Source organism: Cyrtonyx montezumae, unplaced genomic scaffold (genome assembly GCF_038088225.1).
Source record: "Cyrtonyx montezumae isolate F1298 unplaced genomic scaffold, pur_monq_1.0 scaffold_57, whole genome shotgun sequence".
Classification (NCBI taxonomy): Eukaryota; Metazoa; Chordata; class Aves; order Galliformes; family Odontophoridae; genus Cyrtonyx; species Cyrtonyx montezumae.
The window spans coordinates 534,890-558,531 of record NW_027072064.1 but is presented as its reverse complement, the minus strand read 5'-3'; the positions used below and the strand labels follow the sequence as shown (position 1 = coordinate 558,531).

Genomic DNA, 23,642 nt, shown 5'->3' with positions numbered 1-23,642 from the left:
AATTGAAATGAATCACCACAGTCTTACAAGGATGGGTGCACATTGGTGAAGATGAAAGCTTTGTCTGTGCTGGAATGTGAGCATAATAAGGGGAGGGGAAAAATAGAGAAATACCAGAAGAGATTTGGTGGGGGGGGGGGGGGGGGGGGGGGGTAGAAAAAGGTTAATCTATTTCGAGGATTTTGCATGCCAAAGTATGGATCATTAAATAATTTCATGCATAGCATATGTCTTAGGTCTGCAGGCAATCTGGAATGCAGTATAAAAGCCTATAGAACACAAGACTTTTCCATCCACTTCTCTTGCCCTATTCGTCAGGTGAACAGGTAAGTCTGAATCTACCCAGAGTCTTTTTAAATGCTAAATGTTACTTTGATGACTGCTTTTTGTTGTTTTTAGTTCTTTATAAATATTGCTATGCTTTTTCCTTTTGCAGAGGAAAATTAGAAAGGCGTACTTCTGTCAAATAGAAAGGTTTTATGTATTTGTGAAGCAGGGTGTAACAAAGAAAGACTTGAGCACTGGCAATACCCTCAGAACATGCATCTCCATGCTCCATTTTTGGGACTGACACTAAGGGAGAAGCTAACCAAAGGATCTGGCTGGGAATATGTAATCTTGTCTTAAGATGCTGGAACTAATGAACTGATAAATCTGCTCCAAATTCCAGAATTTATCTGAAGTCCTCTTCCACAGGCAGAAGAGTGAGGTTCCTAGAACTGAAATGAATTTGGGCAAAACTTGTTGAGAACAGAAACCTTTTTTCCCTACTCTGACTTGGCCTGTTCTGCTCATTAAACCTTTGAGAGCAGAAGATGCTTCTGAAACATTTTACACTCTCCAGTTTTTCAAATGCTTCAGGCTGGGCTGTTAGAGAATAAATCTGAGCACTAAGGCACTAAACCCAGGTAAGTGCCATGATAAGACCCAGCATTTCCACCACTGCCTGCAGCTCCAGCTGCTGTCCTCCATCCCACATGACAGCCACAGTGACTCCATCTACAGGGCTAGGGAAACCCCCAAGGAATGGGAAGTAATTTTATTGTGAGGGTTCAGGGGGACTTATCATGACCAGCAGCAGCGTTCAGAGCAGCAGCTCTGTCAGATTTGAGAAGAATAAGAGAATTCTCTATGTCATGTTCAGACTGCTCACTGTGGGTTTTGATCTAATGATTACTCCTCTAGCCACCTTGTCTCGTTACTTCCATATCTGTTAACTCCATGTCTGAGTTGTATAAATTCAACACAGTGCTTCTCTTGCATGTGCTTCCTGGTCCTGTATTTCAGACGACGCTCCACCCTGCAGACATGTCCTCGAACGATTTGTGCTCTCCCACTCCCTGTGGCCCAACACCATTGGCCAACAGCTGCAACGAGCCCTGTGCCCAGCAGTGCCAGGAGTCAACCTACATCATCCAACCACCTCCTGTGGTGGTGACCCTGCCTGGACCCATCCTCAGCTCCTTCCCCCAGAACACTGCTGTGGGATCCTCCACCTCCGCTGCTGTGGGCAGCACTCTCAGCTCTGAGGGAGTGCCCATCTCTTCTGGTGGCTCCTTGGGATTTGGGAACATAGGTTATCCCAGCCTGGGCAGTGGGTACAGCCGGCCCAGTCGTCGCTACAACACCTACCGCAGTGGCTTCAATGGGCCATGCTAGAGCATGAGAAGAAGGCATAAAGAAATGATCAGAAATGCTGAAGCATGACTCAACGTGGGAGAGAGCTCCTGGCCATGGTTATGCAGTGTTGGACACCCACAGTTCTGCCTGAAGTTATAGGAGCTGTGGGAGCTTGGTATCCCCTAAAATCAGGCCCTTGCTTGGCTTGTGTTTAAAATTCTTTATATTTCTACTGAAACTCTTTTTTCCAGTGTCTGAGACTTTATTGTCTCAGTACACAACAACACTGAGAAACGAAACCTAGGATGAAAAGACACGAGTTGCTGTCTCCCCAAACCCTTGATGTGCTTATACTTTGAACTTTTTTATTCCACTTCTTTCTCATTAAAGTTATGCTGCATCACACAAGTCTCCTGGTGCTTGTTGGCTGTCTTATGCCCAAGAGCAGCATGCTCTTGATTAAGTAAGTTTCTTACTGTATCTCTGTTTACTTTCAGTAATTAAATGCCATGATTTCATGTTGGCTTATTACTCCTATGCCAAGGCTGTATTTCTACAGCCAGGGAACTTTGGCTTCTTTATGTATATGAGGAGAATACTCTGCAGTAGTGTGTATAGTAGTGTGTACCTGTGTGTGTGTGCACTAAGCAAGAGGTGTATACAGAATAGATTGGTGTGATAGAGATGGTAGATTTCCTTCCCCAAATCTGGCTTTCATCACAGAGATAAAGAACTGCATGTAAACTGCTTGTTACCAAATCTCCTCTATAGAACAGAAAGTCTTTCTGCTGACTGTAGTCTGAAAGTTATGTGAGAATTGTGCCCTAAAAAGAAACCTATTCCCGCTGCAGATCATACTGAGTACTATTCTGTAATCAATGCCACCTTATCCAAGGCTGCTTCAGTGGAGAAGTGGGACTGCTGCTGCAGACAGAGCTCCTGGTGCTTCTGTGCAGATGTCCATGAGATGATCCTGAAAATGCTGGGTTTGGCAGTGATATTTGCATACACTCGCTGTCTGCAGGCAGCTGTGGAGCTAAATAACAGGTTGAATATTCACCCCATGGTGATGTCTGTAACTTTAATTTATTTTCAGTATGGAAATTTACCTCTTCTTACTAGGATGGAAAAGATTTAAATGAGTTTGTGCTAGTTCTGCATCTTCAGCTCCAAACATATACACTGTGATTTTTTCCTTCCTAAATGACTAATGGAAGTAAACATAAAATCAGGGACCTGGCATGTAATTGCAGCGAGGTCTCATGTAACTCCTGGCACAAATAAAAGCTGGACTGTGAAAAGGGTTTCTACTAATGATTACAGGAGCCCCCTTACCCTGAGATGATCCATGGCAAGTACGTGCTCATCAGTCTTGGTGCCAAGTGAGACACCTTTCTGCAAGGCAGATGGATCTAGCACACAGGGCCATGGGTAGAGAAATTCTAATTAGACTATTTGAATTTAAAATGTAATTAAACATCTACATTTGAAAAAATATTCAAACACCTGTTGGAAAAAAACAAAGCCCACCCAGTGTGGGTGTGGTACTCTGCAGAAGCTCTGGTAAGTAAACAACCTCTTCCCTGCAGGACTATATCACTTTTGATGCTGTTGTTTTCTTCTACTGTTCCCACTGAATCCTGGTACAACACCACCACTACAGACCATCTCTTTGCAGAAATACTCCACAGGTATCTGCACAGTCACTATTTCCAGTCTTTTTTTTTTTTTTTTTTGACAAAAATAGAAATTGAAACATCGTTTAAGCCTTTTAGACCGCAGTAAAATGCAAAACCAAACCTCAAAGTTCAGTCCTTTTAAAGTTCTTTATAGTAATATTTGAATAACATTAACAATGGAAACATCTATGTATGAAATAGCTGTGAACTCTGAGGACTGTATATATCTACCTATATCTGAATGCTTTTGCCTTCAAGGGCAGCACAAGTTAAAATTGTGAAGCTCACATTGGAGGCTCTACCTATACCCAATGACATCCCAAATTAAACACACAGTGCATATTATTCATCCTCCCGCATCAAACAACACTTTGACTCATTGGGACACAATAGAAACAGCAATGCATTGCAGAGATACCCAGTCTGACTGAACAAATGGACCTTAACATACAAATACATGTTCTGTTGCAAGCAATCAGCCAGCAATTGTTGGCATCATGAGGGTATTAGCAGAACTCACTGTCAATGGCCTGGAACAAGGTGTCCTAAATTACTGTATTAGTTTAAAATGGTAGTGCAGTCTGCTGGTAATGCTGATAATAAACATAAGTATCAAGACAATTAGCTGAGACTGAGTTTAAAGAGAGAACAATGAAACTCATTGCAGACAGTGGGAGAAGGGACTACATGGAAGGGTTTTTTGCTGTAAGGAGTGCAGCAGATTTGTTCAGCTGCTTGGAGCCTCTAAGGCATCCCTTTCTTTTGGACGAGGTAACTAATTACAACTCAGATGTTATTGCAACTCTGCCCATCAGGAAAACTGCTCTGTTCACTGTGCATCTGTTTCTCTGTGCACAGATTTTGGGTCAATTTTGTGTCTGGAGCCATTCCGCAGGGATTACTGTGAGTAAGATATCAATTCCCTTTTGATTAAGGGCTTCTCTTCAGCCATTAGTTGCTCACAGATGTCTCAGGAGGATGTTCTCACATTATGCAAAAACTTTTAATTAAAATATGAATATACAGACCTGTCCTTGATCATATAAAAACGGCTGTGAACTTCTGATTCACTCACTTCAATTCAGCCCAAAGATCAGGAGATGAAGTCATTCTGACTGTGCAGGAAAGTGCTTGGTCTCAGAACGCCAATTATTGTCATCACTTTCAAGGAAGGCCACAGACATCTCTGAAAACATCTCTAGGTCTTTTTCTAAACTCTGAATCTGATTTTAAAAGAATTATTTATTTCCAAGCAGAGATTGGAAGAAGAAGAATAAAATTCTGAAAATTTTCTAAGGATGTTGTTAGGCAAATTAATTCTTCAAATGAGTTCTAGATACCAGAGATTCTCCTTGCTAATCTCTTTGAGTACAGAGAAGTCTTGAGGAGTGGCCACAGTTAGCAAAGCCAAAGAAGGTGAGAGTCATATCTTTGGGAATCTCCTTGGAATATGGGAAGGCTTGAAAACAACCTTGAGCTATTTTTAATTAGAAGTGAAATAGCCATCATTCCTGACACCAGGAACAGTGACGTAAATTTAAGAAGCCAATGACTGATCTATACTTCCACGTCTTGATAATAGATTATTATAGGAGTGATATGAAAATTCAAACGCAGGTCACATATCTTAAGCTTCACATAACATGATAATTTGCATGCCTGAAGTTTTAATAAAGGTTTCTGATAAACTTTGAAGTTCTCAAGAATATCTGACCAAGCCAAACAAGTTTCTGTTCCCAGGGGATCTTCCAAAGACACTTATAATTTAAAGATGATTTACATGTCTCAGTAATTGAAGTGCTAGGAGAGCAAAGACCTGAATGCTGATCACTGTGCCAAGGACTGTTCATGTATTTTACCCCTTTACTATTTACCCAGAAAAGAAGCTGAATTTCTTTGTAAAGTCCAGAAAAACTTACAAGTGAAGAAGTTTCTGAAGTTTCATATACTCCTGATGCTTCTCCAGTTGGCTGCCACTGGTCTAACACTGTGCACCAGGCTCTACAGGGGCAACAGAAATCAACACTGTGCTATGAAAGGAAGAAATGTGTGTGACTGCTTCTGCAACCTGAGTTTTGCAAAACCTTATCTTTTGCAAGACTTTTCCTTGAGAACAAATGGCAGCAAACACATTCACGCAGGTGGAAGTTAACCTAAAAGCAGCTGTGGATGTGATGAGGTCTGAGATAAGAATCGAGGTGTATCTGTGGACTGTTTGGATGTAAAGCTCTTAAAGAGCCCAGAACTGGAGACAGCCAAGAAAGATCCTGTATAAGATTTTTCTTCTGAGTCTTCCACAGAAACACAATAGCTTGATAATATCTCATTGGATGGGATTTTTTGTTGTTTTCCTTCCTCTTCCATGTCAAAGAATCAGCAACTTAAATGCTTTTCTGGCTATATGGCCTTGGTAGAAAGCCATAACTCTTTTCAGTCACTCACAGTTCTCACTGAGTTTTTCACGGCCCTTCCCTTTGCACTATTCATGTTTTCTTCTCTCATTTTGGGGCCTGAGTTGGGTGTGAATTGTGTGTGCATTCCTTGCCATTTTCTGGAAAACTCTTATTTTCTGCCCAAGAGCATCTGGAATCTCCAAACTACAGCTGCTCACAGACTGAGCTGTATCCTTTTTGAAGCTGAAATCCTTCATGATTTGCAACAGCATTTACCTTGCAGAGGAGGGCTTGTCCAAGGTGCTGCATTATGCAAATTTTGCTTAATCTACTTTAATGACACCAGGCAGAACCCAAAGGGTTTTCAAGGCAGGATAAATTCTGAATTAATTATTCTAATGTTACCAGAAATTAACTTGCCCCAGAATATTTTAAGATGAAAGAAACCTGTGGTCAGATATACATGCCACAAGATAAGGAAGAGAAGCAGTAATAAGCACAAATACTGAGGCAAAAAACCATGTAATCAGTACTGGCTCATAAATAATTTCATACACAAAGAACGTCCCAAGTTGTTGGGCAACTTGGGATGAAGTATAAAAACCGGAGCAACTCATGGCCCTTCCATCCATTTTTCTCCACTTCTTTGCCTTGGTCAGTGGGGTAAGTCTGAACTCATTTATTCTCTTTCTGTACACTGAAATGTTGCCTTAATGAAGTTGTACATTCAGCTTATTCTTTTCTCTGAGAGAGGAAGCTGAGAGGGGTTTTCACATGAAAATGAAGTTTTCTATTGGTGGTCTGTTATAAAAACCATGGTATGGGGGAATCAGACCCAAGTGAGGGGAAAATTTATCTAAGGTCAGATGTTAAGAGAAACAAACAGGGATCCAAAACTGCATTTTATCTTTCGCAGTCCCCCATTGCCAGCTCTTCGCTTAGAAAGCCTCAGTCCATGTCTGTCTTTGAAACTTACATCATAGCTCTTCTGCAGGCAGAGTCTCCTTGAACCAACTTCTCTCCATGCACAAAACACTCACAGACAGATTTCCACTATAACTTCTGAGATCTGCTGATGATTTTTATGTTAATAGTGACATAAAAAGTAGAAGGGTTCCTGAATACAGCTGTCTGCCCTGCCAGTTCTTGTAAAAAAAATTCAAGTAGTCAGCTTGTATTTTCCATTTTCTTCAAACTGGGAGAAGGGACCTCTGAAATGGACTTGCATGAAAGAAAAGAATATGAAAGAAGAGGAAAGATTACCAGCTGTTTGAGTGCTGGGAAGGATGCTTGTTATCCCTAGTTGGTTAGCAAATATATCAGCTTTGAATCAGCAATGACAAGCCAGATTTCACCTGGTCCAGCTGAGCACCATCATCTGGAGGCTCTATTTCTCTAGGACACACATACCTTTCCTATGTGCAGCCACAGCTGCAAGGGGAGGGTGTTGAAAGTTCCCTTTTTCCAGGGTAGCATTATGGCCATGTGGTTAGGGCATTCTCTGCAAAGGGAACGTCGAGGTTTTCAGCAGCACCACATGCCCCGGTTCCTGGGTGAGTTTACTAACCACGGATGCTTCAGGGTAAGTGACAGAGCAAGATGCATTAGTGCTACTTCCCTAGCAGTCTCCTTAAAGGAAATGCAAACAACCCTGCTTTGAAACTACTCTGGAGCAAAAATAACATCTTGCTCCCCCATGCAATCTCTTGCTAGTTTGTTATATTCAAAAAAGGATTAATCCAATTCTTGTGTTGCATTTGTTTCCTTCTCTGTGTTTCAGATTTACCTCCGCCCCAGAGAAATGTCCTGCTATGACCTGTGTGCTCCCACCCCCTGTGGCCCAACCCCGCTGGCCAACAGCTGCAATGAGCCCTGTGTGCGTCAGTGCCAGGACTCTACGGTGGTCATCCAGCCCTCTCCTGTGGTGGTGACCCTGCCCGGACCCATCCTCAGCTCCTTCCCCCAGAACACCACTGTGGGATCCTCAGCCTCTGCAGCTGTTGGGAGCGCTCTCAGTGCAGGGGGAGTGCCCATCTCCTCTGGCAGCTCCTTGGGATTTGGGAGCTTTGGTTATCCAGGCCTGGGCAGCGGGTACAGCCGGCCCTACCGCCGCTACAACACCTACCGCAGTGGCTTCAATGGGCCGTGCTAGAGCATGAGGAGCAGACAAGAAGAAATGACCAGAAATGCTGAAGCATGACCCGATGTGGGGAAGAGCTCCTGGCCGTGGTTATTTGCTGTTGGACACCCACAATTCTGCCTGAAGTTAGTGGAGCTGTGGGAGCTTGGTATCCCCTAAAATCAGGCCTTTGCTTGGCTTCTGTTAAGCTTTACTTTATATTTCTGATCATATCTTGTTCTCTTCTGCTTTTCTATTATTATTATTATTATTATTTTTGTATTTGACAGTGATTAGATAAAATATGTAATTATTAGGAGTTGTTCTGCATTGCTGAATTAGTACATTCCACTTAAACCATAAAGAAGGAAGATCTCATTTTGCTGAACATGTCATTGTGAGAGGGATGAGTGGGTGCTGTCCCTACTGGACTCTGGAAATATAATCCTTACATTTTACACTTGCTTCCTTCCATGCCTCAGCCTCATTAAATTAGTGCTGCATTATACTGTGGGTCTGCCTGTATTTCTTTCTACTCCCAGCCCATTTTCCAAACTGTCTGTGGTGAAACAGGTCTGTTTGTAACTCATCTGTGCCAGAAACCACTGTGAAAATAACTCCAAGTCAATTGCTAAAGGAGGATGAGTCAGATTTCAATTGTGGATGAAGTTTTTCTTTTGTGCATATACAGTAAATGTAGCCCAATAAATTACTTTCAAAGGGAAGAAATGAGCAGTGTTCCCTTGCTTTGGATATACCTCCTGTTGTAGCAGAAGCAGGAAATCTTATAAGTGAGCTGGTTCTACTTTCTTTAAATATGCTTTTATCTATTGTGCAATGGAGATGCAAAGAAGCCCTTTGAATGTTTTTATATCACTCTTATAAGAAACATAGTTGTGATGTGGACTTCCTTGAAGAGGGATGAGAATGGAGGGATATACTCACTTGAGAAAGGGGACGAGTTCCCATTCAGTACTAAGTGGGAAAGTTCAATTTCAGTGAGAAACCCATGAGTGAAGTCATATATGTCTCCTTATCCCTCTGTAGACATAATAAACAAGAAGATGTACAGAGGAAAGTGGGCAGAGGGGTAGAGATACAGCAAGAAAGTCTATAGGGGCATGAGGAAGACTAGAAATTAAGGAGATAAAACTTCTTCTGAAGCACCACCTGACTTAACCGTTCTCTACTTGCTCACCAACCTGGAAGAAGATTGTGATGTTTTTTTCTACACCAGTGAGAATTATGAGGGGCCCTTTATAAGAACAGAGTGCTTATGCCTTCTTGAGAGTATCTGAGCTTGCTAAGGGGGTAGGTGGGATGAGGTACCCCTCTGAGCAACCCAGAGTCTCCTGCAGATGGGAGGTGTTGGAGGTGAGGGAGAGGAAGATGATGTGATGTTCTTACAAAGGAATTGTCCACTGAATTTTGCTGGCCTGGGAAACATGTCTGGGAGAAATCAATTAAAGGATTGTAAGTTTCAGGCCTTTCTGATTGTGCCTTTAGACACTGCTGTCTGTTGTGCCTTCTAGATCTGAAATATGTCCAGCTTTGCTTTGTTCCAGCATGGTTGTCTGAGTTGTAATAAAGGTGGTTGTTGGACATTGGGAGCTTTGTTCTCAGACATGAGCCTTAAAAGCTCTAGCTGAAGGCTCTGGCTGTTTCAGTGTCCTGATTTCCCATGCTTCTGTGAAATCTCTTGTTTGGAGTCTGTCTATGCAGTCTGATGCTATAATTAAGGACAGAGAAAAATAATGATGAGGTTATATTGACTTCAGTCATTACTGGAGCTAAATTAAAGGATGTTCATCAGTTCCATGAAAGAATAGATAATTTCAAGGAGCAGGTTTTCTCAATAATTAACTACAGAGGAGACTGGAAACTGAACAATTTGATATAATAATACAGCAGAAGTTTGATGGGAATTAGATGCTCAATATTACATTTTTTTACTTTCTCAACTTGAGCTATTGTTTCTCAAAACGAACACATCCCAAAGTAGTTATCCTTCATCTCTAGCTGCAGCAAAACAACTTCTCTTACAGAGGTCAATCTGCCTATCCAAACCCATAGAGAGGTTATGGTTGCACAGTATCCACGTGGCTGCTGAGAGTCCTGGCTGAAGCACTGTGGCTAAAGTGTCTCTGACATATCCAAGTGGACAAGCAATATCATTTATTCTCCACAAAATGCATTCTTCTACAGCTGTAATCCCCTTCTGTGGTTCTCTGTTAAGCTTTCATCTCATCGAGCCCCAGTGAAGAGGGCCTGAAACATATATCTGTGCATGTAAAGTCTTTCCAAAGTTGGATCTCTGTATTCAGAACAGTCTGCTACATTGCTCATTCCTTTTAAAAATAAAAATTCTCAAGCGTGCATTCCTCCCATTAATTCCTTTCCTAAACTTCCTTCTTTGAATTAAAATTTACTGAAGCAAAATGTTTGGCTCAATCCTAATGTTTGAAAAGCACTATTCACTGCTGCAGAATGTGAGCTGGATCTTTGTGTTACAGAGGAATCTTCTAGGTAAGACAAGCTGCTTCTGAAACTGTTACCATGTTAGAAATGTCATCACAAGTCAGACTGGGATCTATGTAATCAAGCAGCATGTGTGCAATGACACACAGTACCCCATTAATACAGCAGCATGAAAACCATGTGCACTTGCTCCAAACAAAACACAGTCATTCCTTCTAGATTTATAAACTTGTGTATGTTAATCTGCCATGGAACAAGAGGAAGAATTTCTTTCCATAGAAGGAAGTGGAAGACTGTCTTTGCTATCAGGATCAGTGAAGTTGTATTTTGATACCAAACTCTGTAAAACTGAAGGCAAAATCACAGTGTCTCTGTGCCTAACAGGGATAAGACCTAGAAAGGTTCTTAAGGGCAGAGTTTCCATAGGTTTCTCAGGCTCCCTGGAGGACTCAGGATGTTCTTACACATTTACTAACCAGTCCTGTCTTAGCTTTAAATTAATTTATTACTTTTTCTTTTTGCATATGGATGTGTTCCCACCAGTGAAATTGTTCTGTTTACCATTTGTGTTTGTTGCCTGGACTTATCCTGCTGTAGATGAAAACCACGATCCGTGGTGTCTCTTTCATCTTTATGGTTTGCATCCTTTGAATATGTCTGGCTTCATTATAGCAACTCCACCTTCCCGAGAAGTGGGTGAGTCAAAATTCAGTTTGGTTTGGAATTTTGTCTGCTCTTTAGGATTTTGGTCACGCTGGTTCATGGCAGTGCAGTCACAGCAAGAAATTTTAATTGAAGACCTAAGAGAAAAATTTCATCCCTGAGCAGTGACAGTGAGGTATAGGTTTGCTTTGTAATATTCCAACGGACAATATCTCAAAGCTTTCAGCTCCTGGGATGAGGAGATTGAGCCAGAGAGTCACATTTGACACATGAGCACCTCCAGGAGATAATCTGTGACTCTCATCATCCCCATACCTTTTGATGAGCTTGTTTTTAGAAATACTTCCTTCTCTTATGGTCACTATATAGTTGTTGTTACAGATGAATGTATATTTTAACTTTGTATTGGTGAAAAACCTGATAAATTTCCAGAGGTAGGAGAGCTACAGGAAGTAGTGTCACTAATGGGGACAGTATGGGTAACATCATCACACACCCATAGACATCCAGTGACTGATGACTGGAATGATGCTTTGAAGCACATGTTTTTTGCAGGCAAATACTTCTTTAAAGGTTAAGGAAGAAATGGATCGTCTCATTTCTGAAGCCACAGAATGTGATGCAGTTTGGGAAAATCATCAGCCATGCTGGTCACAAATCTCAAACACTGCTGGTGTTCAAATGATGTCACACGCCTTCCAATTTTCTGCTAATGAGCTATTTGCATGTCTGAGCCATTGACGGAAATCTGTTGTGAATGTTGAAGACCTTTGTTCTTCAAAACTGGGCAATCAGCATTTATTTCCCAGGAGATTTTCATGGTGATACTCACAGTTTAGACACAATTTACATGTCTCTAGAGTGGAGAGATTGCAGTACTGATCTCTTCTTATGCATTGTATGCAATTACTTTTTAATCTAGAAATTGTCTTTGAAAAAGAAATTGAAATGTTGCACATTGCAATGCTCTTTAAGACCATGCAAAGTGAAGACAAAGTTATTTGCTTTCAAGAGAGAAAGAGAGTATTATACACTTCTGTTGGCAGCGACCATTAATTTGGAGCATAATTTTGTATAATAGAGCAAGACACAATAAGGGAAAAGAATATTATATCAGCAAATGCAAAACTGGCGACTTTAATGACTGCATAGTCAAGCTGGTGCAGAACTTTTAGCACCAAAAAACCACACGCACCCTCAATATGACCTGGGTTGTTTTTCCTGGAGTCTGGTATAGGAATAAAGCTAAAATTGCCAACTCTTTAGATGAAGGACTTTGACAGTCTCCAAATTGAAGACCAGTGTCTCAGATCCCTTCATGGAAATGCCATAGTTTAATACTAAATGAACAGGTCAAACTGCTGATGCTCTTTCATCCTGAGTCAAGGAAGTAAAACAAAATTTTCCCTCAAATAATCTGTTTCCCAGGAAGTGCCTTTGAGTTGGCAAAGTGCAGTCTGCTCTGTCAAGTGCTTTCTGTGGAAACATTATCTTCTGGATTTCTGCAGCTGCTTGAGTGGAAATCAGTCTGGTTTAGAGTTGGAGCCATAGATGTCTCAGTAACTTATGGACCTCATGAGAGGGGATTCACGGGCTGGTTATCACATGCATCTCTCCTGATATACATATTAATCTGTGTCAAACGATGTATGCTGCACAGATTGTGTTTAGGATGCAAAATTTTTCCCTTAGTAGCTGAGATGAATCAGTTCATCTGGCCAGGAATTTACAGAGCTCATAAGGTTTTAAGATAAAAGAAACTTCTATAGTGGAACACATAATTTATGAAATTAAAACAAGGCAACAGTGAGGAAGAAGTACATCATCAGTTGGGAACATTTTGCATACAAGATGTCTTTAGTGATTGGCTGGTAAGTGGCTTCATGAACAAAGTACATCTCAGGTCTTTTGACACTTGGGACACAGTATAAAAGCCTGCACTGTGCAAGTTGCTGCCATCTACTTCTTCTCTTTCATTCTCCTCAGTGAAAGGGTAAGTCTGAATCCACTGCCTTTCTCGGTCCTGGACTGTTGTGTTCGTGCTATTTTATTTTTCTGTTCTGCATTAGCTTGTTCCTAGCTGTCTAAATTTTAACTTCTTCATCCCTGTGTGGAGGGGAGCTGAGAGCAACTTTCTGTAGAGGAGGGCAGCTTTGAAGGGTTGCAATTGCTGGGCATAAGACTTCAGGCTTGTTTTTCAGTGGGTCACTGGTGCATTCTGTTCCAAGACATTAACATCTCTGCATGTAAATAGCTGAGAAACTAGAAGTGACTGTGGAGAATCTCCTAGCTCTCCAGGACGGGGGATCATGAAGATGGTCCCCTCTATCTACCTCCTACAGGCTCCATGCATCTTGAAAGGTGCTGTGAGAAATGAGCTCCCAAACTGCTCCAGATGGGCAGAAGTGCCCCTCAAGCTGTCCTCTGTAGGGCTGAGGAGTTGAGATCTCACTGTGATCTCCTTTCAGTCTAGAAATGCGTTATTTTATTTTTTCGAAGTCTCTAGTGAACGTGAATTTCTGGTACTCTCCACCACCGCAGCAGCTCAGTCGTGTGATTTTAATTATAACTTCTTTCTCACTGCCATTTCTGTGTTCCAGCTTTCCCTCCATCCCAGAGAAATGTCCTGCTATGACCTGTGTGCTCCCACCCCCTGTGGCCCTACCCCGCTGGCCAACAGCTGCACCGAGCCCTGTGTGCGTCAGTGCCAGGACTCCACCTATGTCATCCAGCCCTCTCCTGTGGTGGTGACCCTGCCCGGACCCATCCTCAGCTCCTTCCCCCAGAACACCACTGTGGGATCCTCTGCCTCTGCAGCTGTGGGGGATGTTCTCAGTGCAGGGGGGGTCCCTATCTCCTCTGGCAGCACCTCAGGACTCGGGAGCCTTGGCTATTTGGGTGTGGGGGGACTTTATGGGAGGTCCTACCGCCGTTACAACCGCCGTGGGAGCTGCGGGCCATGCTAAAGCCTTGAGCAGAAAGTGCAGATGAAATAATAACCAGAAGCTTGAAAGATCAATCCAGATACAGGACTGAGTTCATGACCACGGCCCTGTGCTTGCAGATCACCTTCAGCTTTTCCCTGAGCTCATGGGACTGCAGGAGCTTGGCGTTTCTGATCCAATGCCTTTCTCTGAGGTGAAAAGTGTAATGTATAGTTACACCAGGAGTTGGATGTCCAGCTGTAAAGCATCGCCTTGAAATAGGAGATTAATTTAATCCATATGGAAATCTATTGCTTTCTTATGCTGTTCATTTTTTTTTTTTAATATTGTTCTGCTACTTGCTCATTAAACTCGGGGTTCATCACAACCAACACATTCCTCTGCTTTTTTTTTCCCACTCTTTATGGCTTTCTCTGGTTGAAATTTGTCAGTGTGTGAAGTTCTCAGTGTCAAGTAGATCTTCTTATGAATCATATCATACCAGTTAGTAAGGACATTTAAGACATAAGTAATGAGAAAAACCTTTATTTTGATGGGGTGTTTTCCCTTGCCACATTGATTCAGTATAATATTAAGTGCTCATTCCTGCCTAACAAACAGTAGGGAAAACCAATCCTGTCTAACAAGCAGCATGACCTTTCATCTCCTGTTCTTTTCCGGAGCTCATAAAACCTCAGCAATCTCTGTTGATATTGTTCTGACTCATCTTTCACACTCTAAATGACAATTTGCAGTAAATACGGCTGTAAATAAAAATAAAAACATTAGATAAAGGAAATTAGGGGGAAAATGATATAGTTCTTCCTTTGTTTGCTTAGGTAATTAGAGGGTAGTGGGTTTCTAAATTATGTGGTGACTTAGGTGGCCTTTGAGGTGTCACAGGAAATCCCCAGAGCAATAACAATTATGCTTCCCATTCAAAACCTTGGGGAAAATAATGACTTACTTCTAAATTGCTAAACAAACATTCATTAGCACAATGCTATGTGTGCCTCAAGGATCCCAATTAAACTCTCATTCCACAGATTGAAAGGACATGGAGGAGGGCAGATGGAGTGATCACTTAACTCTGCACACCAGGGAGTGCTGCTCTCACAGGAGGCTGAGGGACAAAGGAAAAGCACAGAGTCTGAGGTGCAACAACACAGGGCTTTATTGGGACACAAAAGCATAGCAGGCAGTTACAGGAACTCAAGGTGATCCAAGGGGACATGAGCAATGAAGGGACTGTGCTGGGGGAACAATACCCCGTTCAGGACTCAGGGGACAGTGGAGGTGGCAGGAAGATGCAGGAGACACTGAGGCTGCAGCCAGGGCACGTGGTAACTCAGGCAAGTGGGACATGGGCACTCAGCATCCTCCTGTCCCCATGCCAGGGTAGGTGATGGGTGCTGCCGGTCCCCTCTGCTCCTGCTCCGTGTCCACTTGCTGCAGTCCTTGCTTCAGGGATGCTGCTGGCTCTGGGCATGATGGTGATGGCTTTAGAAAACTCCACAGCTCCCGCGGCGGGATCTGCCCCACCGCTGGGCACCAGGGAGGGAATAGCCAGCACCGCAGGAAGAGAAGCCAGAGCTGTAGGACCTGCCACAACTGCCAAAGCCACTGGAGCCATACTGGCCTCCACAGCTCATGTCATCCCCATAACCTAGGCAGCTCCCATAGCCCTGGGAGCCTCCATAGCCCCCCAAACCAAAGGAACCCCCATAGCCCTGAGATCCTCCATAGCCCCCCACACCAAAGGAGCTCCCATAGCCCCGGGATCCTCCATAGCTCCCCAGACCACACAAGCTCCCATAGCCCCGGGATCCTCCATAGCTCCCCAGACCAAACGAGCTCCCATAGCCCCGGGATCCTCCATAGCTCCCCAAACCAAAGGAGCTCCCATAGCCTCGAGACCCTCCTAGGCCAAAGGAGCCCCCAGAGCCCAGAGAGCTTTGGGAACTGAAGGAGCTCCCAAGCCCAACTGGGCCTGAAGATCCCACAATGCTCTCCTGAGGAAAAGAGCTGAGAACAGGTCCTGGGACTGTCACCACCACCGGTGGGGGCAAGATCACTGCTCTGGAGTCAGGGCACTGCTGCACACATGGTTCATTGTAGCTTTCGGCAATCGGCTGAGGACAGCTCACCCCATAGGGTCTGCAAGACTCTGAGTAGCCAGACATCCTTCTTGGAGTGGTCTTGATTCTGCAATGGATTTAATTCTAGATGGTTGTGCTTGCTTTATAGTTTATGGGTGTCATCCCTTCCCAAAATTAATTTTCTTCTAAAGCAAACCTACAGTGCACCAGGTCAATCACATCCTAGATTCTGCTTAATGTGAGGAAACCCTAAGTGCCATATTCAGGTTCAGAGATTTCACATGTAGTGAATCCCACACATTATATCACTGTTTTTTCTTCTATCATGATTAATATAATTTATATGACCACCTTAAGCAGACTGAATTTTTGTAGTCTATTTACATGAAGTTAAAATAATTGATGAATAGATCCAGTCATTCCAAGAGTAGCATCCAACTTCCAAATGGGAATATTTGTTCTTCAACAAGGAGGAAGATATAACACTCTATCTGACATTTCTGTATTTCATAGTGCATGTCATGTATTTCATAGTACATATTTGTAACTAACATGCTTGGGAAACTGATAGTCAATACGACATCAAAATCTCCTAACTTTGTTCTAAGACCTTGCAGCTCTTGCAGTTCTCCAACTTGTCATTCTATAGCATCATGTACAATTTAGCACTAACCCAAACAAAGCTCAACATGTATAGAAATTGAGTTTAATAGAACTTACCCTGTCCACCAAGGAGAATGAGCCAGGAGAAGTTGATAGAGAGATCTGAAGCGGAACGAGCTTTTATACATTTCCTAAACTGCTCACAGGATATGAAACGCCCTCCATGCTCCAGGTCTTACACAGTCACAAAACAACCCTGATACTGAGGGATTTAATTTTGCTTGCTTTGCACTGCCACTCCCTGCCTTTAAAAACAGGTATGATACAATGTCAGTGGGCTTTAGATTGATGAATGATGGCATCTTTCAGTCATCTAGTGCCCAGCACCATCACTGGGGCATCTGCTCTTTAATTGCACATCAAGATTTTTATAATGTAACTTGACTACTATCTGGCTTGGTGGGTAAAAATCTTGTGCAAGAGCAACAATTTAGAGATGCAGGGATGAAGCGTTCTATTTCATTCTGTTCAGTTTTGTGCATAACAGAGAGGGTCATTTAGGTGTGAGCATGAGATCTGGAGACCATGAGAGCAGAGATTTTAGGATGTCCATTTGCAGGCTTCTTCAGCCTGAAAATTTAATTAACCTTTAAGGGGGGGTCTTGATTTTTTCTTTGAATTTAAGGAATTAGGCATTACAGACATATTACAAAAATGCAGAATCATAAAGAGAGGTGAAACTACTATGCAGCATCCATAGCACGGACCTGTCATAATCTCCCAAAATATAGTAATGTTTAGTAAATAAAGTGCTTGACATCGTAAATGAAAATCAGATTCTTGCAACCATCCAAGTCAAAAATCACAGTCTTATTAGGGAAGCAAAAGGAGTAATGTTGCTTGGCATATTTTTGAATGAGACTGTTTCATAACAAGGGAACTTCTAAATCCTGCCCTTCCTCATTTCATATGATAATAACAGAAATTGCAAGCATTAAGTATTAATGAGTGTTTGTGGAGCGGCTTAAAGTCATTATCTATCTTCCAGGTGCCTCTCATTATTATCAGTAAATTCTGATGACACTTCAAAGGCACAGCTATTTAACAATGAAGGGGTAATTAATAGCCCATCTTTTGAAATATCATTAAATTAGAAAACAACAGATTTGCAAATAATTGTATGAAGCCATATAATAATTCAATTAACAAAATAGTATTGAAAGAGATATGTTATAATTACCCACTTTTTCTCAAGGGATTAGTACATTTAGAAGGGGGAATAAAAAAGAAAATCAGGATTGCTTTAAAACATACTTATAAAATAACTTGTAAGAAGTGAGATTCCAAATGAAATTCTGAAGTTACTATCTTTAGGCAGAGACCCCATTAGCAGATGTAGGGACTTCTCTGTTTCTCTGGAGGAGTCCCACTCAGCCAGTCCTCTGTTAACCAGGTATCCTCCACTCACGTTGGTTGACCTTAACCTACTTCTTTCACGTGGCACTGCAACGACCTCACACCATGTATGTATCCTGAACGTGACCACAGGACTAACACGACACATGGTTCTTGCTCTGGTTTCCAGTGGATTACTGTATCACACACTTTGGATGTAAGTTCCCTAAGTCCTCTAAAATGAAAATCACGGATAACCGATTGTCATCAGCATTGTATCACACCCAGGGTGACTTCTTGGGAGGGACAGTGCTGACATGACAGTATGAAAACTCCCACCATCATGTTTGTTTTGTAACAAATTAGGACCAGAGGCACAAAGGTTGGCTTAATGACAACGTCCAGGGAAGCATATAAAAGCTCATGCCATCTGCAGCCTTTCCATCCACTTCTCTTCCCTCAGTCCCTGCAGTGAAGAAGGTAAGTGTGATTTCACTCTGTCTTTCTACTATGCTTAGCATTCATTTTAGCAAAGCTTTTATCATTGAGATGGTTTCTGTGTGGGTAATAGCAGACGTAAAAACCTTGGTTTATCTCATCCCAGTACAGTTTTAATACTTCTCCTTAAACCCACTTTGTGCTGTGCACTGCAGAATCAAGACCACTCCAAGAAGGATGTCTGGCTACTCAGAGTCTTGCAGACCCTATGGGGTGAGCTGTCCTCAGCCGATTGCCGAAAGCTACAATGAACCATGTGTGCAGCAGTGCCCTGACTCCAGAGCAGTGATCTTGCCCCCACCGGTGGTGGTGACAGTCCCGGGACCTGTTCTCAGCTCTTTTCCTCAGGAGAGCATTGTGGGATCTTCAGGCCCAGTTGGGCTTGGGAGCTCCTTCAGTTCCCAAAGCTCTCTGGGCTCTGGGGGCTCCTTTGGCCTAGGAGGGTCTCGAGGCTATGGGAGCTCCTTTGGTTTGGGGAGCTATGGAGGATCCCAGGGCTATGGGAGCTTGTGTGGTCTGGGGAGCTATGGAGGATCCCGGGGCTATGGGAGCTCCTTTGGTGTGGGGGGCTATGGAGGATCCCGGGGCTATGGGAGCTCGTTTGGTCTGGGGGGCTATGGAGGATCCCGGGGCTATGGGAGCTCCTTTGGTTTGGGGGGCTATGGAGGATCTCAGGGCTATGGGGGTTCTTTTGGTTTGGGGGGCTATGGAGGCTCCCAGGGCTATGGGAGCTGCCTAGGTTATGGGGATGACATGAGCTGTGGAGGCCAGTATGGCTCCAGTGGCTTTGGCAGTTGTGGCAGGTCCTACAGCTCTGGCTTCTCTTCCTGCGGTGCTGGCTATTCCCTCCCTGGTGCCCAGCGGTGGGGCAGATCCCGCCGCGGGAGCTGTGGAGTTTTCTAAAGCCATCACCATCATGCCCAGAGCCAGTAACAGCCCTGAAGTAAGGACTGCAGCAAGTGGACATGGAGCAGGAGCAGAGGGGACGGCAGCACCCATCATCTACCCTGGCATGGGGACAGGAGGATGCTGAGTGCCCATGTCCCACTTGCCTGAGTTACCACGTGCCCTGGCTGCAGCCTCAGTGTCTCCTGCATCTTCCTGCCACCTCCACTGTCCCCTGAGTCCTGAACGGTGTATTGTTCCCCCAGCACAGTCCCTTCATTGCTCATTTCCCCTTGGATCACCTTGAGTTCCTGTAACTGCCTGCTATGCTTTTGTGTCCCAATAAAGCCCTGTGTCGTTGCACCTCAGACTCTGTGCTTTTCCTTTGTCCCTCAGCCTCCTGTGTCTCTCTAGGAAGAGGAGGTGAGTTACTGCAATCCACATATTATCCAGTCTCTAAAGATGATTTCCTTGCCTGGATTTACAAGTTGTGTGTCATTACTCCTTGTCAAATCAACATACCCTGGACACATCAAAGAACTCCATTTCCTCTCTCCACTTGCTAGCCCTACCTGTGCTTAATAACACTGTCATTTAAATGCTCTTTTAATTGTAAAATGCCTTTTGGGGGTTCCCGTGGGAACAAATGATTACTGTAGCTTTTCTCAAGCTGCTCTGGAACAAAGGATATCACAGCAGTTTAGAAACAGTGACTAATGATTTATGCAAGTGAACTGTTTTGTTCTAATGCAATGCATTTGTGTAAGTGGTGAGTAATAGCATCAGGTTGAACAGGGAGTCTTATCACTCACCTAATCAGAACTAGGTTTGCAGCCACAAGTTGGTCAGCCCTGTCCCTGCCCTGCTTTCCCTTTCATGTCAGCCAGCTAATCTTCTTTCCCAGCGTGTCTACAAATGTAGTCAGCAGGAACCTGAAGCCTTCCCATTCTTTCCAGTCTCTATATGGATTTTCCAGCAACCAGGAGGGATGAAGTTGCAAAGCCAAACTTTAAAGGTGTGAGATTAAGAGTTGACAAGTGATGTTTTAAAAATAGATTTTGACTCCAGCAATTCAAAGGAAAGACAGCAGTGTTTTAATAGTCTGGAAATGTATTAGTGTCTTAAAGCAACTCATAAAACTTGGAATGAGTGACAAAGAATTTAATAAGGAATATAGAGTAAATGGAAATAACTGAAAGGATAAGGAGCAGATTGTCTATGGTAATAGAGTAGAAAATATTTTTGGTCTAATAAAAAGGTGTACAGACAAGCAACAACAGAGGAAGGGTATCCGTGGGAAAAGAAAAAAGGCAAATAATTTAACACAGAGTAGATTTAATAACAATGAAACCAAGCATAATACAGCAAAAGAAGGACAAGAAATAATAAAGAAAGATGCTTATTTCTATGGTTGCAAAAGTCAGTATAAAACTTGAACTCAGACAAAAACAGTATGCAATACCAAGATGAAGAAAAAAAAATTGTAGAATAAATGAAATATTAGAAGTTACACAATATGTAATAAAGACCACAGTCAGAAACACCGATGAAAGTGGAAATACAAACAAATATGCAGAAAGGAAGAAAAAAACCAAAAGAAAATATCAGACACAGCATCCATTTGGAATGCTCCTAATAAGTAGGGTTTTCTCTGGTGCAAGATCTGTGAGAATACATTTAGAAGGGCCCGCAGTTATCCCAGAGCTTCCTGCTGTAGCGGGGCAAGGGGCAGGGATTGCAGACAGAAGTGTAGGGTCTGCCAAAGGTGCAGAGACCTCCTGAACCCTGGGTGGCCCCGGCACCATAGAGGCCCCCCAGACCCAGGGAGCCCCCAAAGGCGGGTGCTCCAGAGGAGCCCACCACAGCTTGCTGCGGGAAGGAACTGAGGATGGGTCCGGGGAAGGTGACGACGACGGGTGGTGGCTGGATGAAGGCCGTGGAGTCGGGGCACTGGCGTGCACACAGCTCGTTGCAGCTCTCAGCGATGGGCTGGGGCACGGCCACGCTGGTTTTCGGTGGGCACAGGTCGTAGCAGGACATCTTGATGGAAGAGAGTTGAGGCTGCAATGGAAAGCCCAGAAGGGAGAATGTATGAATGAGAATATTCCCCGGCAGAACAAAGCCCATGAACAGGGGCTCCCTGAACTCATGAGGACCAGAGCTTCTGTCATTGCTTGCCGGGCCATGGCCACCCCTCACCACCCAGCTCTCCAACTGTGGATCCCCACTGCAGCACCTGCCAGAGGTAGCCCAGGCACTCACCCTTTCCCCAAGCTGAGCCAGGCAGGAGTGGTGGATGCTAGTGTTCACCAATGACCATGCTTTTATGGTGGACAGTGATCATGGGGAGGAGCTGGAAGTCATGGGGGCACGTGGCTCATAGCAGCTGAACTCCAATCTCCTCCCTTCATGACATGGCTCTATTTTGCTGATGCTGTTTCCTCAGCAGCCCCCACCAGATCTCTCAGTCCCTGCAATTACCCTTCTTGGACGCTGGCTAGCCCTCTGTTAATGGGCAAATTAGCCCTGATGCTCCCTCATTCCCTGCCTGTGTTAGAGGCTAGGGAGTATGACAGATGCTGAGTGGCATTGCTCTGCATGCCACAGCACTTCCCCAAGGGCTTGGTTTTGCTATGGCCTTCTGCCAGCTGTGCTGAGAACCAGGGAGGAGCAGGATTCAGGCACTGAGCAAGTGGACATTTTGTCCAAGGCTTCCTGCATGTCGGCGTCTTAGCGTCAAACATGCTGCAGATGTTATCTGAAGAAGATGAGGTGACAAAATGACAAATCAAAGGCAATCCTCTCAGTCACCGCATACTTAGCACCATGCATTTGGCACATGAAGCAGAAATGGCAGCGAAGGCAGCAAAGGGGCCTGTGCTGGGGCTGCCAAAAGCTGCTGAGTCAGGGAGGGAAGGGGCAGACCAGCTTGGCCTCGGCATCATGGAGTGCTGCCTCTGCCCATTGGCCCACTGAGTGATGAGCTGTGGCCCGGGCTGTATAAAAGCTGGGTCTGCACAGAGCTCTCCAAAACACTGCTCTGAGCACCTTCTCCCAAAGGAACAGGGTAAGTCTGAGACCATTTCTCCTTCCCTTCAGCTGGAACTGCTTCAGGCCTCTGTGCCTGGAGCACAGACATCTACTATCTGGCATTCCTTGCCTTCATGCAGAGCACCATCTCGTCACTCAAGATGTCCTGCTACGACCTGTGCCCACCGAAAACCAGCGTGGCCGTGCCCCAGCCCATCGCTGAGAGCTGCAACGAGCTGTGTGCACGCCAGTGCCCCGACTCCACGGCCTTCATCCAGCCACCACCCGTCGTCGTCACCTTCCCCGGACCCATCCTCAGCTCCTTCCCGCAGCAAGCTGTGGTGGGCTCCTCCGGAGCACCCGCCTTTGGGGGCTCCCTGGGGCTGGGGGGCCTCTATGGTGCCGGGGCCACCCAAGGCTCGGGTGGTCTCTGCACCTTTGGCAGACCCTATGTTTCTCCTGTCTGCAATCCCTGCCCGTTGCCCCGCTACAGCAAGAAGCTGTGGGATAACTGCGGGCCCTGCTAAACACAGATTTTACACAGAGATAACACCAATGGCATCCCCTCTTTCCTAAGCTCTTGAGCACTGGGCACTGAGGAGTTTGGAACATTTCCAGCTGTGTCTGAGTTCTGGGCAGCTGGCAGTGATGGCATCTGCGCACTTTTTGCCAGTCTTCCTGCCCATTGCTCTACTTCTAGGGACTTCAACTTGTACATCACGTGCTTTCTTCTCTCTATCCGCTTCTCCAGCTCATCCAAGAACAATAAAGTTTTCCTGCATTCATTAATACCTCCTCCTTGTTTTGGTTGCTGTTTCAAGAAGGTACTGAGCGGTCGTGGGACAGATGGGGTAGGGCAAATCCTGCTGATGAGAACTCCAGGTTCCACTTGGAATGGTTGGGATGTGGGGAGCAGATATGGCAGGGAAGGCCTTCTGTGTGGCTGTGGGAGTTCTGGAAGAGATAGAGAGAAGTTGGACGCTGGCCATGTTCCACTGTGCATTCTCCTCAGCTCTGCCATTGTACCAACTCTGCCAAGTTGCACTGCTCTGTAGAAGCGTGGCATGAGCTCTGGTGATAAGCACAGGGGACGCTGGAGAGTGGTCACTAAAAAATACAGCTCCTGGTTAATGCACAGCCATTTCCTTGCTAGAAAACTGCCTTACAGAAACCAACACGGGTAGGTGGCCAGCAATTGGAGTTTGACCAAGCAATGTGCCCTGAGGTTGTGATCATGTGGAATGTGGATAGCATCA

The 23,642-nt window shown here is 44.3% G+C and overlaps 7 protein-coding genes across 8 annotated transcripts in view; 5 read left to right on the top strand and 2 right to left on the bottom strand.

Moving 5' to 3' along the window:
- Positions 1-23,642, top strand: part of LOC136056703 (scale keratin-like) — a 211,789-nt gene that overhangs the window by 176,925 nt on the left and 11,222 nt on the right. The gene's annotated exons all lie outside the window — the stretch shown is intronic.
- Positions 319-2,053, top strand: LOC136056683 (feather keratin 1-like). Its single transcript, XM_065748986.1, has 2 exons — positions 319-326; positions 1,288-2,053. The coding sequence occupies exon 2, from the start codon at positions 1,309-1,311 to the stop codon at positions 1,657-1,659; it is 351 nt and encodes a 116-aa protein (XP_065605058.1). The 5' UTR covers positions 319-326; positions 1,288-1,308; the 3' UTR covers positions 1,660-2,053.
- Positions 6,319-8,317, top strand: LOC136056615 (feather keratin 4-like). 2 transcript variants are annotated; one of them, XM_065748904.1, is made up of 3 exons: positions 6,338-6,355; positions 7,161-7,274; positions 7,473-8,317. In XM_065748904.1, the coding sequence occupies exons 2-3, from the start codon at positions 7,170-7,172 to the stop codon at positions 7,842-7,844; spliced, it is 477 nt and encodes a 158-aa protein (XP_065604976.1). In that variant the 5' UTR covers positions 6,338-6,355; positions 7,161-7,169; the 3' UTR covers positions 7,845-8,317. The 2 variants fall into 2 exon arrangements, with proteins under 2 accessions (XP_065604977.1, XP_065604976.1); XM_065748905.1 differs by lacking the exon at positions 7,161-7,274 and having other exon boundaries at positions 6,319-6,355.
- Positions 15,033-16,713, bottom strand: LOC136056603 (claw keratin-like). Its single transcript, XM_065748890.1, has 2 exons — positions 16,696-16,713; positions 15,033-16,081 (listed from the first exon to the last, which is right to left on the bottom strand). The coding sequence occupies exon 2, from the start codon at positions 16,057-16,059 to the stop codon at positions 15,379-15,381; it is 681 nt and encodes a 226-aa protein (XP_065604962.1). The 5' UTR covers positions 16,060-16,081; positions 16,696-16,713; the 3' UTR covers positions 15,033-15,378.
- On the top strand, positions 18,631-19,452 carry LOC136056679 (claw keratin-like). Its single transcript, XM_065748982.1, has one exon. The coding sequence runs from the start codon at positions 18,649-18,651 to the stop codon at positions 19,372-19,374; it is 726 nt and encodes a 241-aa protein (XP_065605054.1). The 5' UTR covers positions 18,631-18,648; the 3' UTR covers positions 19,375-19,452.
- Positions 20,744-21,675, bottom strand: LOC136056730 (scale keratin-like). Its single transcript, XM_065749055.1, has 2 exons — positions 21,619-21,675; positions 20,744-21,417 (listed from the first exon to the last, which is right to left on the bottom strand). Exon 2 carries the CDS (start codon positions 21,394-21,396, stop codon positions 21,034-21,036), a length of 363 nt encoding a protein of 120 aa, XP_065605127.1. The 5' UTR covers positions 21,397-21,417; positions 21,619-21,675; the 3' UTR covers positions 20,744-21,033.
- On the top strand, positions 22,507-23,169 carry LOC136056631 (scale keratin-like). Its single transcript, XM_065748918.1, has one exon. It carries the CDS (start codon positions 22,521-22,523, stop codon positions 22,911-22,913), a length of 393 nt encoding a protein of 130 aa, XP_065604990.1. The 5' UTR covers positions 22,507-22,520; the 3' UTR covers positions 22,914-23,169.

Coding starts and splice junctions, on each gene's coding strand:
- LOC136056683 (XM_065748986.1), top strand. CDS start 1,309: ATGTCCTCGAACGATTTGTGCTCTCCCACTCCCTGTGGCCCAACACCA.
- LOC136056615 (XM_065748904.1), top strand. CDS start 7,170: ATGGCCATGTGGTTAGGGCATTCTCTGCAAAGGGAACGTCGAGGTTTT. Junction 7,275..7,472: donor CTAACCACGGATGCTTCAGG/GTAAGTGACAGA, acceptor TCTGTGTTTCAG/ATTTACCTCCGCCCCAGAGA.
- LOC136056603 (XM_065748890.1), bottom strand. CDS start 16,059: ATGTCTGGCTACTCAGAGTCTTGCAGACCCTATGGGGTGAGCTGTCCT.
- LOC136056679 (XM_065748982.1), top strand. CDS start 18,649: ATGTCTGGCTACTCAGAGTCTTGCAGACCCTATGGGGTGAGCTGTCCT.
- LOC136056730 (XM_065749055.1), bottom strand. CDS start 21,396: ATGTCCTGCTACGACCTGTGCCCACCGAAAACCAGCGTGGCCGTGCCC.
- LOC136056631 (XM_065748918.1), top strand. CDS start 22,521: ATGCAGAGCACCATCTCGTCACTCAAGATGTCCTGCTACGACCTGTGC.